Genomic DNA, 18,154 nt, shown 5'->3' with positions numbered 1-18,154 from the left:
CTGTACGCCCACTCAGAGGAAACTCAGTAAGTAGAATAATTGCCCTGCCAGATTTCGACTGAAAAGATAATTATAATCATTGTTTCCTCTTTTTTATTGTCCTCCCACGATTGACGTAAACACAAACAGAGCACAAAACTGTTCAGTGGGTAGGTGTTGGATGAGTTGAAGGCGGTGTTGCGTGACGACCCAAATAACGGCTAGCATACGTAAGAGATAGTAGGTGGATCAACTGACTTTCCTTTGACTTTCGGTCAATAACGGAAATGTGATATTTTCACCGATCTTATTCTATTTATGGTCAGCCTACACGATGAGCCACACAAACGTAAAACCCCTTCAATTATAGACGCAATTCTTTTTTGGTTTCTTGGTCACACTAAAAAAAGGCTCTAACTTTATATTTATTTTATAAAACAAAACTTTCTAAGGAGTACTTTCCATTGAATTTGTGTTGTTGATGTGCCGTGCCAAAGGAAGGAAAGGGAAGCGTAAATCCGTAAACGTGTGATCATTAGTTAAAGTGGCATTCATCCTTTTATAGACGTTTTCTTACATGTAGATTATTTAACATTTTTTAAGTGACTGTTTAAAACTTGTAAGTAGGTTCGGGTAAGTCTGGGGCGACGACCGGAAGTTGTAAGCAGATTGGAATTGACCCAATTTATAATGCAGACGTAATTCTCAAGACAAAACAACATCATGGGTGTTAGTTGACAAACCGATGTTTGTCTCCCCGCATTCGTGGTTAAACAAATCACCAGGAGCGTAAACTGATCGCCAGTGACTAACCACGTCCTCTTTGAACAGTCTCTATACAGAAACAGATCTTTCCCGTCGTTCGTGTCTTGGCCATGGTGGTCTGAAGGGTAAGTGGAAAGAATTTGTCACGTTGCCAACTATGTTTATTGAGACTACATATTTAACATGTTCGAAACATATTTACATGTAAGGCTACAGCACGTTTTATAATTACTGGTTCTCAGTACGTAACTTATAAAAGTTTCGGATCGTCGACTAGAAGTAGTGCTAAGCCGAATGTCCGAGTGTGATATCATTCACGGCAAAGTGTTTTTTTTTTTGAGTAATGGATATAGGAACTGAAAATTATTCAGCTCTCAAATTTGGCAAATCTGAGCACTCTATTAATATAAGGTCTATTTTTATAATTCAACGTGGTGCCAATTTTCTATGTAAAACATAAACTACTGACAAAGAAATGCGAAAAACGTCTGGAGTTGTATGATTGTCATGCAGTCCCTGATCAGTTTCTCGGGTTATTTCGATTGCCTGATGAACCGTGATAACTTGATAATTTTGGTATTAAAAAAATCACTTTTGCTGATAAGAAATATCCTTTCGCTCAGACGCCAGATTAATATTGATTAAAATATAATAACGAATTTGAACTGTGCAACATATGTCCTCAAGGTATAATAAATTCTTTACAAGGTCTGTATCCATTGCCGAATAAACGCACATACGCGGCTCAATATGGCAGAGTGCAATAACATCGGAGGCGCATGTCAGTGGCAACAGTCGATATTTACTTCAACATATCTTGGCGTGGCACCAGAACGGTTTACGGAGGCGATATTAATCAAACGGCAGCAATGAAGTCATTCAACTTTGTTTCTTCATTCTTCGTATGTGTTTAAAGCCGTTTTATTCTTCGTGCGAATTTGCACGATTGTACAACAGTTTAGTTTGGACACGGACGTTCGGAAAATTTGCGATTCACGCCTCGAGTTTGCTGCAGAAGTAATGCCAGTCAAAAGTTGCGCAAAAACCAATATTATCATAGTATAGTGAGCGTTTAGGGTTTGAGTTTTGATCAAAGCGTCATTTCCTTTTCGGCCCTTCACTGTTAATAGATAAGAAAAAGGACACTTAGCGGTCTTATGAGACACTCCAATGACTCAAAGTTCTGTAATTAATCGTAGAACAAAAAGATTCTAGTCCAGTATAACATGCATAGTAGTCCAATATTTTATCAACGACAAGGTTTGACCTCAGGTCTTGCTTGCATGCCTGATTAAGATTCACAACAATTTTTCTCTATGAATTCGTGACCGTTTAAATACAATTTCCATTTTACCTGGCGTCTGTTTACCGAGCCAGAAAACGTCGGGGCAGGTGTCTTTAAAGAATTGACAGAAACGGTTTAGCAGTGACAACGTATTTATCTTTTCTTTAATTATACTAAAAGAACGCGATGATGAAATGGGAAAAATTGGGTTTTTTTTTCAACAATAAAGGATAAAGTCCTATTAAACTTGTTCCAAAGACGGAAAAAGAGAAGTACATAGTGATTTCCCTAACGTAAAGACTTCCTCCGAGATCATAAGAGGTTAGTAGTTCCTTTTAGCACGTTTCAGACTAGCTTATTTTTGCTGTCTATGAAGAGAGCTCGAAGAAAGGATATGTTTGTTATTTTCGTTCGATTTATTAGAAAATGCCCGGAGGTTGCGGCGGGTTTGCCGTTTTAGGGACCCGCATGCCCTTCCAGAGAGCACTCTTATCAGTTTGATACTGCCTTAGGCCTACGTAATCGTGGAAAACTTGCGGTCGGCGTGTGATATGCGGTTTTAATGCATGATATGATCATGATGGTTTGCAAGTGAAGGTAATTTCATCCGTTCATCATTATGACAAATTTCCCTGGCCTAACAGCTTTTCTTTATTCGCAGCCATTTGCAAATTGATTTATTCGTAACGAGCTACAGGAGGGAGTTGATGGAATTGTCGCCGACAAATAAAGAAGGATTGAACACGCGAGCCACGCAAGCCATGTTTTCAGCCGTCGCTGATTCGTGCTCAGTTCGTTTGGATAAAGTTAACGGGAAAGTCTACAAATTTCACGCGTTAGTTTTCAATCCAGGTAAGTTGCTGCCTTTGTCTGTTTTCTCCAGGTTGCACAAAACTTAATTGAAACAGCGGATTATTAAAATGCGCTCGACTTGATCGTTGATGTCGATGGCATAGTTAATGCACGGAAGCGGTGTGCTGAGAGCTCAGAAAGCGAGAATCAGGCTGAACAAGGCTTGACGGACCGACGAGAAACCCCATGAAAAAGGCTAATTGACTGCTAATAGTGCATATAAGAGTTGGTGGTCGAGGGCCGGCTGGTTGAGTTGTGAACTCGCCATCACAAAATTTAAATTGTTTTGGTTTTTCTATAGAGTGTATTCCGCCTCTATATTGTACGTATGCGCGCGTGTGTAATTTAAACTTCCGGCTTAAGCGTGTTTCATACATGTATTTCTGCGCTGCCGCGACATCCGCGCTTTTTGTGGTTTTATCTTTGAAGGAAGAGTCTACGAGAAACCTTGTTAACCTCAAAAGCTCATCCCAGAGTAGTGTCGGCCTCTCTAATCCGCTAATAGCGTTGCATAAATAAACTAAATGGCATAAGAAATTTCAGGGACTTGGTATTTTTCACAATTTTTTTCTATCTACAAAATAAATCAACCATCAGTCACAACCTATGAATTTTCGCTTTCGAAAGAATTTTTCCTTAGGAAACTGGGTGAAAAATGAGTGTTTGAATTGTATCAAGTATACATCAGATAAGATCTTTCCGACTAAGCTCATTGGTTTTATAAATTAAAACGAAGAGCATTTTAATTCTTTTTTGGGAAGAAGATGCTGAAAGGAAGAGCGGCAACTTCAATCCGAACTTAAAAAAAAAAAAAATACGCAGGACATATTTTTAGTGTTTCAAATTTTAGTACAGATTAATTTTCATGGGTGACGGGTAAAGCGCAAACTATTCAACGCTGAAACCTTAAAGATGATAATCATAGATTTCTTTAACAAACTATAAATAATACCACGATATGGCAAGTAATGAAAAAAGTACGAGGGACAAAATGAAATATTGAAAAGATAAACGAAATGAAAGCAGCTTCGTAGCCAAATTTGAAACGGACGGATTATTAGGCAACTGCGAGTCATTACCTTTTATATCGTTTTCATAAAAATTACTTTGCCAATCGGAGAGAAAATTAATTGGGCAAATTCGCCACAGTCAGTCTACCAGACGCTTTAAAATAATTTTAGCTGCGTTTTGTTGTTTTTGTTTTCGTTTTTCAATTTAAGTGTCAAAGTAAATTACTTCTGTATGCAAAAGCCGTCACGGTGTGATTAAACAATTTTCCAATCCCGTCACCATCAAGTCTGAAAGGGATACTCCTTGTGAGGTCTTCCATAACGCTAGGGGTTGCGCGTGCGTGAAGTGTAGTCGAAACAGTTGGTAATTTCAAGACGCTTGGTTTGTTGGAGTATTGGCAGCCAGTTATACCAGTTTTATTTGAATTCTTTTCTATTATGTTTGGTTGTTTTTCCCGGCATACAAAATCAGCGTGAAAAGGGGTTCTTGTTGATGATGACGGTACTCTCAATGAAGATGATGATGATGATAATGATGGTGATAACGATGATGATGATGATGATGACGACGATGATGATGATGATGATGATGATGATGATGATGATGACTTATCACAACCTAATTTTTGTCCGGAAGAAACTGTAATTTAATTTCAATTCTCCTGTATGTTATCCGTTTGTCGTTTGACGATTTAAAAGATGGATCTTTAATTGAGCCTTTTTCTCAAAGGACGCTTAGCTTAGACAGTAAGTTTTAACTGTCAACTAATGCCTGATACCGGGTTTGAATCCGGTGTGTAAAGGCGTTCAACACAAGCTGATTATTTAGCTAAATTAGATGTCAACTGGCCTGTTTTTAAGTAGACTTAAAACTTTACCGTAGAACGCTCGCTTGGCTTAACAGAGAGGCTCCAGTAATCTTTGTAGCTCTTCTTTATTCTTTAAGAACTGTTTCTTCACTACATCAACTCTACAACAATGCTACTTCATTCTACGTCTATTCTACGAGTATCACTCAAATCACGCCTTTCTTTATAGTGTGCTGTAAACATGTTTACGACTCTAATTCAACCAAGGCCAGATGGTCCCAACCAGAGATAAGAATTGGTTTTGCCAAAATACACTAACAAGAAAGAACAACACAACTGTTCAAAGAAAATAGATAGAAAGGGAAACCAAGAGGCTGATAAGTGTCTTGCCTTGCTTTCAATCTCGAGGAGGCCCAAGTCAAGGTAAAAGGAGTAGGCAAACCTGTCCACAGCACAACTGGTAACTCCGATCTTTGAACAACAGGAAAATGTCAAATAATCTGGAAAATAACCGTCAAAACTACCGAAAAGGAAATAACAACTGTATTCTGAAATTAAAGTCGAAAATCAGTACAGCCAAGCTTACACTAGCTTTACAAGACTACGAAGAATGCTGTTAGATAATAGATCTAACTTGGGTGCGTTTCTTGGGACACAAACGTACAGAAAACCTCAAAATATTGTTGGGAAAATTGTTCCTCCGAAAGTGCCCCTTTGACTCCGTTAAATTATCGGTCCAAAGCAGTTTGGTTGAACTTAATCTTTTCTTCGCTAGATTCTCAAGGAAATAACAAGGAGGCGTATCTCAGCCGTGAAAAGAGCTGCAAAACTGAACCAATCTCACAAGAATCTGTAGCAAGGTATGTGCATGTGTCAAAATGCTGGGATGGGAGGCAACCTTCCTTCCAGAAGGAAATGCTAATACGACAGAACCTCGATTTCTCGATACCTCAGGAGAATGACAAAGCCGTTCAACTTAAGGAAGTTCAATACGTAATAGGACGGCTGAGTAAAAATAGGCGCATTTTAGCGCTATTCTCAACTCATTCTTGTCGTTTGCAACACAAAGATAACAAGAGGTAGGCAAGTTATTGCAATCAGGGATCACTCTGAGATGGTCATGCAAGGACAATTTGTCTCCACACATTTTGTCTCACGGAGAGGCAGGGAGGGATGGCCAGCACACCAATATGGCGTTGACGCCATTTCCAAATTCCAAACAGTGGATGAGCCACTGAATGTATTTACTTATTTAATTACTGTGGTATAGTGGAGCAGATAAATTGTTTTTCATTCAGGTTCAATGCAGTTGATGGTAAAATGTGTGTTACCTTTTCAAATTTGTGCGTCCCATCACAAATATGAACTGAGGATGTCAGCAAATTTTGCCACCTGGCTCTTTGTTCTTGTTTAGTTTAACATATTTTGGACGAATTTCAATGTTTTCAGTTTACGAAAGTGATAACTCATGAAAGCATTTTTATGCCAATTCATATCAGGGGAATTTTGTCACAGCAGCCAAAAACAGAATGGAAATGTGCCTACAATGAATTACTAAGCAGCGCAAAAGGTCTTCAACAGAACGATGATCTGTTATCCGGGCCAACAAGGAAAAGATCCAAGACATCACAAGATTTGTCAAACGAAAGACAAAGGGTGCGGTTTAAAGAAACAGAAACAACAGACAGCGAAGCAGAAACATCGACTTGCCCCACATGCCTTCAAGTCATTGCTAAAGACTCAAAAGATTTCGACTGCCTCATGGAAAAATCGGTAAACTGAATCTGTTTTTGCTTTTGTGGCGTTTGGTATAGGGCGGTATATTGTTAGCTAACGGGAGGGGGGACTTGGCACAGGGGGCGTAGCTTCCCGCCTCAAGTGTCCCTTATCCCCAGGGAATTCACAATTCACCTGCAGTACTCTATCATTCTGTCATCACTAAACCTCGAATAATATTGTATATGTGCAATATTTATGCTTAAATTCGCATTTTTCCCTTTGACTTTAGAAAGAAGAACTCGTCTCGATGGTCATAAGCCTCAACACAAGCCTCCAAAATGGAAACAGAAGACGGAAAAATGGATACAGCCCGACAGACAATGACATCGCGCGTCTGTAAGTATGTTGTTGTTATAATGTACGTAGGGAAACATTCTGGTTCCTACTGGATGATTGGAAAAATGCAAACTGGTTTAATGTTAGTCTCTCAAATAACGTCAAATTACAGTAACATAAAAATATCTAAAAATGTTTTAACACTGGCTTAAAAAACGCTAATGGCAAACGTTTTGTGAAAACAATTAAACCTTATAAGAGCAGTTAGGTCTACATCTGTTAGATGGTGTGAAAAACATAACAAAGAATTATAAAAGTGAAAATTGCTCAAGGAAACGGCAAATTATAAAGGGAAGCGTAAATGTCAGGAATGTCGACGTGGTCATTTCCTGATCTGGGGTCTCTGCGGCGGAATACCACGCTTCCATAAGTATTTTTTTATGGTAATGTTTTGCTCTGTCAACGATGTTAATGTTTTCAAAAGCCATGTTAAGGTCGTATTCTACCCGTGCATTTCGGAAACAATGCTTGGTAAAACAGTTTATCATGCAGTCACAGAAGCATTTCTTGAATCTTGGTAATTTGACTTTTTTTGACAAAGCCGGTTCACTTTGCTCAATCGAAATGCATATTTCTTACAGCACTGATTAATCATTTTCAATACTCAAAGGAGCAGACTTTTGTTGCTTGTAATAGTGGGGAAGGATTCTTTTTCATTTTTAATGTAATACACTGAGCGATAAATACTTTGTTTCTCTTTGTACAGGAAGGAGTTGGACATCGGCAACTCGGAACAATCAGCTCCCAAAACGAGACCAGCAAGAACGCCGAGACGGAAACTAAGCAGACCCACCAGGCTTACTTCTATCTAGTCAAAGGCGTTCTTCATTTGTTTGCGAGATTTCCCATCGTATTTCGGAGCTTTGGAAACCGATAGGAATGTTTTCAACTATCAATATGAATTCGTATTTCACCGCTCTGAGAACGCAAACAAACTACTATACTAGTTGCAATTTTCGATCACGCCCCGGCAGGACACCGCTCCGGCAAAAGACAAGAATGACTTGTTTCCTCAAGCATTATGCTTCTTCTTTTCATCTAACTAAGTAAACCTCAAGAAGATAGTCGAACATTTGTGTTGAAGAAGAAATATAGTAGCTACATTCCATAATTAGTACGAAGCTACTCGACAGTAGCTACGGTTCACGTTCACGGATATCTCAACACTAAAATGTCATGTTTAGACGCAGTTTTATAGAAGATTCGCTGCGTTTTCGGCACGAAAACAATTATTATAATTACGAATGCAGTATATCAGTTTGTTCAAAAAAGGCGTAGGCAAGCTGGGCTTTGCGAGGGTTATTTGCTTGAAGCTGAACGTGCGAGCGCGCACCCAATTCCTCGCGTAGAGTTTTCTCTTTGAACTCTATCGAGCTCGCGTATTTCACCCCGGAAAGGAGATTCCCGAATGGACTGTCTCGGAAGGACGACGATGAATACGTCACGTGACGTGTTTTTGACCAATGAATTTATACTTCACATAGGGGCCAATACTGAAGAAATATTAAATAGATGTGCCCTGGTTTACTGAAAGGTTGTAAAATAAAAACTAAAAGAGGATAAATTAATTTCAATTTACTGACTTAATAAGCAGATTATGATCTGCCAACAGTTTTCGATATAGTTATAAAATCGAATGAGAGAATTTATACGTGTTTTATTTAAACTTGAATGAAGAGCAGTTCCAAATAAACCTGCCGTTAAATAACGACTGAAGCGTTTGTCATTATTAACTTGTACCCTGTAGCCTAAAAATTTACATTTTCATCAGAGGAACTTCGCAGTTTTTGGTTTCGTCAGTTTCGACACGCGGGGTTTTTTTAACAAAAGGAAGTTACTGCCACATAACGCTATCACTAAGGAAAATGAGACATTTTGAGGCTATTTTGCAGGAGCATTCACCCCAAACTTTTCATTCTCTCATGGATCTCGAAAAGCTCATCTGAATCTAATCCTCAGCTTAAACAAGAAACTAGCGCCGAAGAAGTGTATGTTACACGTCTTCCCACCGTGAGAGCTTGCTCACAGGCTATAACCCCCAGCGTGTTGTGAACTTAGCGCGGAAAATGCAATTTTCATATTCTACTTGCTCAACTGTCTCTGTGCAAAATGGTGGGCTCTGTCTGCATGGTCCAAGTATGCCATGTTCTCGAAAACTTTCAGGTTCATATATAATCAATTTAGCACCCCCAGTTAGCACTCAACAGCAGCCACACAAAAACAACAGAAGATTGTTGTTCCAAAAAGCTCTGCAGTTTTAATTCTTAGCTTGCCAGATACAGCAACAACATCTTCCACTTTTAATTTCACTGCACTTCACATTTTCCAACAACAGTTTACAGTTGGGTGCTTAGTGACCTGGTCTTTGCATGGAAGGGAGGCTGGAGGTGACACAAAGCTCGCTACTCACGTTGATTGCACGTTACGTCATGGCAGCTATGTTGGTGGTAAGGAGCAATAAGATTTTTCTCCTCTGGGAGTTAACTTCCATTTTCATGCAAACTATGTGAGCAAAATTTCTTTTGTGTTGGCACCAACATGGCAGCAATGCAATCAACCTATTGACAATCACATTTGAAAATTACTAGGGTTTCTATCGAAACAAAGTTTACTCCAGCCTCACATCAACTCAAAACGGCAGGCCTACTGTAAATTGGGGTATTCTTGAGAGCTCTGGAAAAAAAGTTCCATTTTTCTTCCATTACAAAAATATCTCTGTAAGAAAATCTACCAAAATCAATTCCTGGAACAATAATTGATAAGAATTCAGCTTAAAAAGATTAAAAAAAGTACTACATTTTTTTTTATAAAATATATGCCAACATGTCCAGTTAGTAGATATAAAAATGATCTTGAATTCATAATTCAAAATTCGTCATGCCTTGTCAAATCTGCACCATAGTTGGTTGCTCTGCTACCTACAAAGAAGTCATACTTGTCGAGGATCTCATCCTTTGTCAACTGCTTGTCCTGAGTAGATGAAAAAAATTTTAAAAAAGATAAGTGATTAAATTACCTGAAATCAGATTATTGACCGTGAATGATCACTTATTTCTATCAGGGATAATAAAAGAGAGTGAAATTTACAACATCCACATACATATTCTCCTTCATAACTCTATATGGCACCATGGCCAGTTGGGAGTATTTGTGTCAACATCAATGCATTTTATCTTTGGTGATCTTTTCCTTTAAGACTCTGTTGAATGCATGTTTTGCATGCATTTTTTGTTATTTTGGGATCAATCATTAATGGTGGCTTATATGTGAGACTATGGTGAACAGTATATTAGTTTGAATATTTCCGTAGAAGGGTTAAAAGAAGGTTAGCAACTAACGTGAAAAAATGAACGGTAAGTCATTAGTTCATGTTTTTGGTGTCTGAAGGATAATAATTATTAAAGCTGCTGTTTAACAACTTGATCCAATATTGAAGCTGAGCTACTGGAAACCTCAAACTCAAGACTTGGAAAAAGGAGAACTGAATTATTGCACTTGCAAGGACGTGTGTAAAATCAAGCAAAAGGATAGTAGTGGCTGTGACTGCCGTTGCCACATGGCCAAATTAACATGTACATGTGTAAGCAATGCAAATGTGGGACTTAGGGTAAGGTGCAAAAGTAGTGTGTGAACATGTTGAGAATACTGTGTAGTGATACGGTAAGGAGAAATAATAATAATTTATTATTACAATGTAGTTGCTGGTCTCTACTGGGACTTAACGGGTTCCGTTTCTGGCAAACACTGCAGAGGGTTTGAGATATTTTCCACGGGGTCTACATACCCCATCAGAATCAGCGTGGTAAATGAGGTGATTAGCTTCTGCTGCAAGATAGTCATAACTTGTAGGAAACACCCAATCCTTCACTTCATCCTGTGAAAAATTAACACTGATATTACTTACTACATTAATCAGACTATTTTGATTGTAAGTGGAGAAAGGAACTTTTCTTTTAATTGTTATTTTTGAATCACTTATAGCAGGTGTATAAACTCAAGTAAATTCTAACTTCTTGCGGTTGTCTAAAAACAACAACAACAACAACAACAAAACATTTACATGTAACCTCTGCTTGGCGTGTGCTTTTCACAGGGCAGGTAGCTGCATCATATCAACAGAATGATCAGATGGGTTTTGATGAGAAAGCAAATAATGTCAGCCCTGTGTAGCTGTTTTCTGGCTGAAATGCCAGGCCAGATTCGGGCGCTTCTCTGGTTAGATTTTCGTACAGAGATTCAAAATAATATTTTTTGAAATTTTGGGGGAAAATAAATCCACTTGAAGCGATGCAAACACAACTTGAATGATATTATTAGCTGAACCATAAACTGCCTGTTTTTTTTCTTAACTCTACTACTGTGTATCATGGCCCCTTTACATGTAAGTCTCTAGAATTTATTCAGAGCCCCAGCATGGGGCAGGAACTGAGGAAAGAGAGGTTTTTTTTAAAATTCATTAACTTAGTCCCTGCAGTCCTCCCACCCAGCCCACCAATGACATTACATTAGTAGAACATTAACCATTACCTTGTCCATGTAGCCATCTTTATTTGCATCATGATTGGAATGGAAATACTCCTTGTCTGCTTCTCTCTGTTTGAGTTCCGTCTCACTCAACTCACTTTCTTTTTTCCCATGAAGTTCACCTGAGAAAATGAAATGTTTTTAGGTAATTAGTGAGTTAATCCCTACACAACTTAATTAAGCTTAGTTAATAGAAAAATGCATACTGTACAAGATATATGAATAACACCAGCTTTGTATTTTTACTGTTCGAAAATCAGTTGCAACCCCCCACCCCCACCTTTGAACCAATCCACTGTATCAAAAAAAAAAAAGCAACTGGTACATTTACCCATTAAATTAGACTTGGCATAATTTTGAAAACCCCAAAATGCTCATAAAAACGCACAGAAAAGTTTGAAAAACTTCTAACCTAGCATACACAATGTTGTTAGTCCGGGGACATCTTTTACAAAACATAGGGCTTTCCCAAACTTTTTAAAAGGCACAGCACACTGAGCACAGTACCATTGTAAAACATCTGACACTTGGAGAAAAAGCTCTAAGTGTGGTCAGAACTCACATTCAACCCATTTGATATGTAGGAAAAGGAAGATCAGATACTCAAAGACCTCGGGCGTAACTGCTAACACCAGATCTTCAGCCCAGTCACATTTAGTATTTTAACATCTGATGATAGCGTTTACGCTCGATGTTTACTGTTATGCAACTCACCCCTTGTCTCTTGACTACATCTACAGGGCCCCATACAAAGACTCCATTAATGCCCAAGGAGATCAGGAAGGCAACCCAAAAGTGGGAACAGTGGCATTGTCTCTTGAATTGGACAACCACAATTTTGTATCTGGTGGAGTAGTAGTGGTAGTAGAGGAAAGGGCTCAATAGCTCAGCAGAGGGGGTGGGGAATTCATGAAAAGTTTTCATGAACATTTGTAGAGCAAAATCATTGCTTAATGCACTAACTGATGATGGAGTATATGCCAATGGTAAATTGGTTCCCATCAATATAGTAATAAATCTCGATGAGAGTCAAATAAATTTAATCATGGACTTAAGACTCTCATCCAGATTAATAAACTATAATAAATTTATTGATCCAATTTACCATAATTAAATCTATTTCAGATTCTTTGGAGTTTCGGAAAAATTGTAGAAGAACGGAACCAACAAAAGTGGAAATGCTTTACTTCAAAAACAGCTTACGCACCTAAGTACTCCTCTAAAGAGACCCGTCCATCCTTATCTTTGTCTAAATCTTCAAGGTTTTCCAGTGCAGCAACACCATGCATGTGATCGTGTTCCCAAGGCTGGAAAAAAGCATGGTATTCTTCATTTGATAGTTTGTTATCTTGATCAAGGTCTGCAGCTTTCCATCGTCGCTCATCTATTCTCAACTGTTTGAGTAGCCGTTCGGAATCTTTGTGCTTTTCTAAAGGAGAGATCATCTTAGCCATTAGCTTTCATAAAATGGAGAACTATAAGTCTATGTAAGGCAGATGCAGTTACAACCAGTACCAACTGTGTGTTCTAGAAATATGTGCACCTTACAGTCAATCCACGTCACGTATGACAGGTATTTTTCAAATTTGAATGGAGTTTGAAATTTACATGCCAGTTTTGAACATGGCGAACGAGATTTCAGAATTCCTGTACACATTTCCCTAGTTTATTGACGGTATGAACTATGAATTTTTCTTTACATTACAGCATTTAGTATTTCAAGAATAACAATTGTTTCCCAAGTATTTTGAATCTTTTTTTCAGTTAATGCGTCTTTTTCAGAAAGATTTCCAGAGAAATCTTCAACATTCCATTCAAATGCCGGTCGTTACAAAGAGGAATTCGAATGTTCCTTTCATTCTTGGACATACTGGTCGCGCATAACATGGATTAACTGTAAATGGCAGGGCCAATTTAAGGCTCTAAGAAGATACAAGCACTAAGAAGATTTTAAATACCTGGGTTTGCACCAAAATGGATCCTCTTGTACCTTTCCCAGGTAATAGGCCCCTTAGGATCCACATTTTTGTCACCTTCAAAGTCACTGCGTGAAACAAGCTTTTCCTCTCGTTGCTTCAGGCCTTCCCAGCGTTTGCTTGAAATCTCATAATGGTGCTGCATTTTCGTAAATTTAATCCAGTCTTTCAGCTCTTCAATTGTAATGTTTCCATCAGCATCCTTGTCAATCCTGTGAACAATTCTTCTGCAAAAGATTTATTTGTTTGTGTCACCAACTCAGTTCTTGACTGGCCCAGCATAACACAGGAAACTACACCTTGACAAAATACTTACAAGCTACACTGTCCATGTTTTAAAATATTTGCCAAACTCTTTAGTGATGTATCTATGCATATCCCCATTCACACTTTCAGCTGAATATTAAAATCTGCACATAGCCAGCTCTGAAATGTCTTAAAGTGATACCGTGAACAAAATTTTACCATTCCTTTTATCTTCACCATTCAAAAGTATAGGAGGAAAGTGCTACCCATGCCATATTACAAGTTGTAATTCCAATGGAAAGCTCGATTATTTCAAGTGTTATTTACACATTCAGTTTGCCGCTATTACTCAAATTATTCCAAAATGTGGGCGAACCACATGGAGAGTTGGGCTGAGTAGAATGTTGTGTCATCTTATCCCTTCACTTAACTGAGAATCAACCCCATTATCTTCAAAACTACCACTTGCGTTGGAATTGACATCAGAGCCATATTTCGTTAGAAGTAGGGTAAAAATCTTAAGCATTTTGATAGCTTTTTCTCGCAATTCAATGCCGCCAAGATGATAAATAATGTCACAAGAGGGAAGCCACTGAACAAAATTTGTTGGCTCAAGCAGTTGCTGATTGAGTAACGGGGTACGCATTTTATGTACTTTCGGGCAGTGCACATATGCTTTTTTCAGGTTGGTCTGTATTATATTTTTTCTTGCAGTTTAAGGTCTAAATATGTACCTTGAAGCCCAAAAATCTTCATACATTTTTTTTTATTTTTGTCGCAGTAGCACTTTAAAAAACATTTGAGAAAAGGCTAACAGCAACTAATGCATTAAAATATTTGAAACAGTAATTAATGCATCAGTCATTTCCAGCTGTGCCCACCCCCACCCCCCCCCCCCCCCCCCCGGGCAATAGTGGGGCATTTTCCCACACTGTCCATCCTGGGGGTCAGGCATTAGCCTTCTACCCAATTACCCCGGGGCATTTGACCATCTCACTTTTTTCACCCTACAGCATTATTGCTTTCTTAATGACAAATTCATTGGCAAATACAGTAAGTTTCTAAGTTTCTTATTGAATGTGTCTAGATAGAACATAAAATGGGACGCTAGAGCTGTAGAATGACCTATTTTACACTAACTACGGGAAACAGGACCCAACTAGGACTTAATTTGGTCTGAATTAGCTTAGATTTTACTGAAAGTAAGACAAGAAACGAAGAAAACAAAACATTTTTGACATGTTTGAGCCACCACCCCGGGGCATTTAAATAACTATTTTGTCCCGGCGGTGGGGCAGTTTATTTTCAACAAATCTCAATTCCCGGGGGTCGGCCCGCAGGGGGGAGGGGGGGGGGATGGGCACTGTTGGAAATAACTGATGCATAAATATCAGTTCGGGTAATACAATAAGATATGATACTTTATTTAACATGGCATTTATGCGTAGCTTAATCAGCTAGTTTACATGGCCAAGTATATACTAAAAATTAGAAACTAAAAATGAACAATTCATGGTATAAAAACTGTAAAATACAAAATCAGAAAACAAATTCCACACTCTGTTCATAATGCAAGGGAGGGAACTCAAGGAAGTTCTGTCACCTAAACCTATTAATAGCATTTTTTGTCACACAAGACTCTTCACAACGCGACGTTAAGGAAATGTCCAAGGGCAGTTTGAGGTATGGAAACAAGTCTTTACCACGGAGGTAAGCACTGAAACAATTCTTTACCACGGAACGTCGTACTATACCGTCACGCTCTAAGCGCACTGGAAGCAAACTTGCCACGTGGCATCACAATTATTCATTCATAGGTATCTGTCAAGTTTCATGCCTCAACAAAAAAAAAAAAGAATTTCATTATGAAATCTTAAACACGGCAGAAACCTAAACAAAGGTTTCCCAAACAAACTTTTTCCCGATGAATGAGACTCCTTAAGCTTTCTTGCCTCCAATGCTATGTCCGCTTTTTGAAACAAGCTTAAGCTTTGTGAACTCCAAATACTGTATTGAACTTTTTCAAATTAACTCATAAAGGACAACACTTACTGTACTGGCAACTGCATATTAACATTTGGTAGCTAAACATGGCATCCCATAGATGAACATCAATTACGTTACTAACTCGTCATCATATCAGTTCGGCTTCGCGTTTGCAGCTTGCTTTCTTCAAAATAAAACTCTTGAAAACACAAACATGAGCCTAAACAAAAAGCACTTTATCTTACCCAAGCCTTTCTTTGGATTCCTCCGGAGTCAACTGATCGAAAGATTTCTTTTGCTTTCCCAGGAATGCTTCGTGATCGTACTCCGCATTGTGTTTACCATCCTTATCGTAATGCTCCGTGTCGGAAAGTTTTCCATCGTGGACTCGCGATTTCGCGCCGGTTTTTTCAGGGGCCGCGCGAACTGAGAGCAAACACAAACAAACACATAATGCGGAGAAAAGCTGGGTCATTTTGCACAGAAAACTAACAAAATCTCGGCTTTTAGAGCGCAGAAATTCCTCTTCGGGGGAATACCTTAGAATGCTCTCTGTCACCAGGCTAACAGAGTTGAAATGTGACATAAATTGACAACTGGCGCAAAGATTTGTCGTCGCTTGTGAATTTTTGATTGGATAATTTATGTCATGTGGTTGCATGGCTCAATTTTCTGCCACGTTGGTGAAATTATTTTATGAATGGCGCTTTTCATATAGGCGCGAAAAAAAGGATCCATTCATCAATCGGGCATCCATAGCTGGGGGGTAGCACCGATCACCGATTATGCGATTACCCTTTGAGAACAGTCTCCTTTTAACTCTTGGGGAGGAAGGGGGAAGAGAGTGGGTAGGCAGCTTGAGGATTAATTAAACTGACATTTTTTCGCAGGTACCTGCAAATGAAAGTTACGGTACGCGCCGTAAATCTTATTAAAGAAAATTTCATTAGATTAGATGTTCGGAATGAGAAAAGAGGTACTTTAAGTTGCAATGCATGTTTATGAAACATGTCACCCACGCCCGAGACTCATGCACGTCGTGTTGCCGTCCGGCAGGCGCATTTCTTCCTGGCTCTGGGAACGAGATTGTGGAAGGGGCTGCTCAATGCGCGTAGACTTTAGCGCGACACTCGTGTACGTGTTTCCATCTAATTGTTTTCGCACGTAACATTTGTGTGCAAGAGAAGAATGACACGAAGAATTAGACGGTGCATCGACGCTTTTTAATTTATCATATGACCCGTACGCCCCCGTGCGCACTTTTATTGCAAAATTTAAAACTATTAAGTAAATATATCTTATTCGATGGTTTTACATATAATACGCGCGGATATTTTGCGAGTTGCGTAGTATTTTTCCGAGCCCCGAAGGGGCGAGGAAAAATACGAGCAATGAGCAAAATGTCCGCGAGTATTATATGTAAAACCATCGAATAAGAGATTTATTATTCCACTACAAAAAGATTTTGTTATTTTGGCTTCTCTGTTTTGGTAACAGTTTTCAAATGCACCCGGCATCAACTGTCCATCGGTATATGGCGCGTACGAATGATGTAAACAACACAGAAAGCCAGTTAAATGTCTTTAATTTGATTAGATAAAATGAAAAGATAAATGACAAGTGAAACTTGTTTTCGAGTCTGCATCGTTTCAAAAACTATTCTTCGTCCAGTCCGGACATTGTTGCTCCTTTTTTCTGCCTTTTCCGTCCGTATTCGCTCTGTTGTAAACCGGTCAAACCGGGACACTACAGTGTATTACGGTCTCATATTTTGCGCGTTCTCTTGACCTTATTTGGTGAAATGACATAATAGTGGAATAATAAATTCCCGTATTAGGACCGTGCGCGGTAATAGCGCGAGCGCGGTCGGAAAAAACTTCTGCCCGGGAGGTAGTTAAAAGTCATAATTCTCGGTTTTCATTGTCACGCCATTGAAAAAAAAAATTGAAACCATTCCATGAATGAAGTCAAGAACTTGACATAGTATAGAGGATAAATTAATAAGGCATCTGTGCAAGTGTCCGGTTTGTGCGGCATTCCGTACTCGAATTATTTGACAAAATGTTCCACATAAATTTATAGAGCTTAGTATGGAGACGCCATGTTTGTGTCCCCCTGAGGGGCACAAACATGGCGGCCGGAAATACGAAAAAAACATCTGGAGTTCACTTTTGCCAGAAAAGAGGTTTGTTTGCCCTTGTGAATTTTCGAATGTTTAGATAAATATTTCTCCTCAAACTTAAATTGTTTAGAATGCTGAAAATCACCCAAAGAGTCATTTTTAAGATATGGAAAAGCTCTGTCACGGCCGTCCTCCTTATGTCACGCACGATGGAAACTCGGAAATTGAAACTGTTCTATTTTCAAAAGGAAGCACGACATCGAGCTAAGAAATTGTGAACAGACATATTTTTAGGTAATCTTTCCTTGAATGAAGGTAAAAATTTTGTAGGCCTCCCAGTTTTGAATTCTAGAATTTGGTGACGTCACGTGAAAACCGAGAATTGATCAGGGCTGACTCACCAGTTTGTTGGCCAGCAGTGCTGGTTAAAAATAGTGTGGTCATGCCAGGGTGAGGTTGGAGCTTTATAAATTTGATCCTTCAGT

General features: G+C 38.8%; 2 protein-coding genes across 5 annotated transcripts; one reads left to right on the top strand and one right to left on the bottom strand.

Annotated features, from left to right (window-relative positions):
• The first annotated feature begins 677 nt into the window (after positions 1-677).
• On the top strand, positions 678-8,524 carry LOC146479292 (uncharacterized). 4 transcript variants are annotated; one of them, XM_085110922.1, is made up of 6 exons: positions 678-869; positions 2,691-2,881; positions 5,476-5,560; positions 6,200-6,473; positions 6,709-6,815; positions 7,522-8,524. In XM_085110922.1, the coding sequence occupies exons 2-6, from the start codon at positions 2,737-2,739 to the stop codon at positions 7,625-7,627; spliced, it is 717 nt and encodes a 238-aa protein (XP_084967048.1). In that variant the 5' UTR covers positions 678-869; positions 2,691-2,736; the 3' UTR covers positions 7,628-8,524. The 4 variants fall into 4 exon arrangements, with proteins under 4 accessions (XP_084967048.1, XP_084967047.1, XP_084967049.1 ...); XM_085110921.1 differs by lacking the exon at positions 678-869 and adding an exon at positions 1,594-1,808; XM_085110923.1 differs by lacking the exon at positions 678-869 and adding an exon at positions 2,170-2,350.
• A 522-nt stretch (positions 8,525-9,046) lies between these two features.
• LOC146479291 (calumenin-B-like) lies at positions 9,047-16,124 on the bottom strand. The gene is made up of 6 exons (XM_085110920.1): positions 15,793-16,124; positions 13,298-13,542; positions 12,547-12,768; positions 11,343-11,461; positions 10,600-10,689; positions 9,047-9,785 (listed from the first exon to the last, which is right to left on the bottom strand). Exons 1-6 carry the CDS (start codon positions 16,020-16,022, stop codon positions 9,681-9,683), a joined length of 1,011 nt encoding a protein of 336 aa, XP_084967046.1. The 5' UTR covers positions 16,023-16,124; the 3' UTR covers positions 9,047-9,680.
• Between the last annotated feature and the right edge of the window lie 2,030 nt (positions 16,125-18,154).

Source organism: Pavona decussata, unplaced genomic scaffold (assembly GCF_977016875.1).
Source record: "Pavona decussata unplaced genomic scaffold, jaPavDecu1.1 SCAFFOLD_59, whole genome shotgun sequence".
Classification (NCBI taxonomy): Eukaryota; Metazoa; Cnidaria; class Anthozoa; order Scleractinia; family Agariciidae; genus Pavona; species Pavona decussata.
Note: the sequence above shows the minus strand (reverse complement) of the source record. Positions and strands in the feature narration are given on the sequence as shown.

Excerpts from the sequence above, each read along its gene's own strand:
- LOC146479291 (XM_085110920.1), bottom strand. The coding sequence starts at position 16,022 with ATGACCCAGCTTTTCTCCGCATTATGTGTTTGTTTGTGTTTGCTCTCA. Across the intron at positions 13,543-15,792 it reads GAATCCAAAGAAAGGCTTGG|AAGAATTGTTCACAGGATTG; the intron begins GTAAGATAAAGT and ends AATCTTTTGCAG. Across the intron at positions 10,690-11,342 it reads AAGATGGCTACATGGACAAG|GATGAAGTGAAGGATTGGGT; the intron begins GTAATGGTTAAT and ends AATTTTTCACAG.
- LOC146479292 (XM_085110921.1), top strand. The coding sequence starts at position 1,765 with ATGCCAGTCAAAAGTTGCGCAAAAACCAATATTATCATAGTATA. Across the intron at positions 1,809-2,690 it reads ACCAATATTATCATAGTATA|CCATTTGCAAATTGATTTAT; the intron begins GTGAGCGTTTAG and ends CTTTATTCGCAG. Across the intron at positions 5,561-6,199 it reads TCACAAGAATCTGTAGCAAG|GGGAATTTTGTCACAGCAGC; the intron begins GTATGTGCATGT and ends AATTCATATCAG.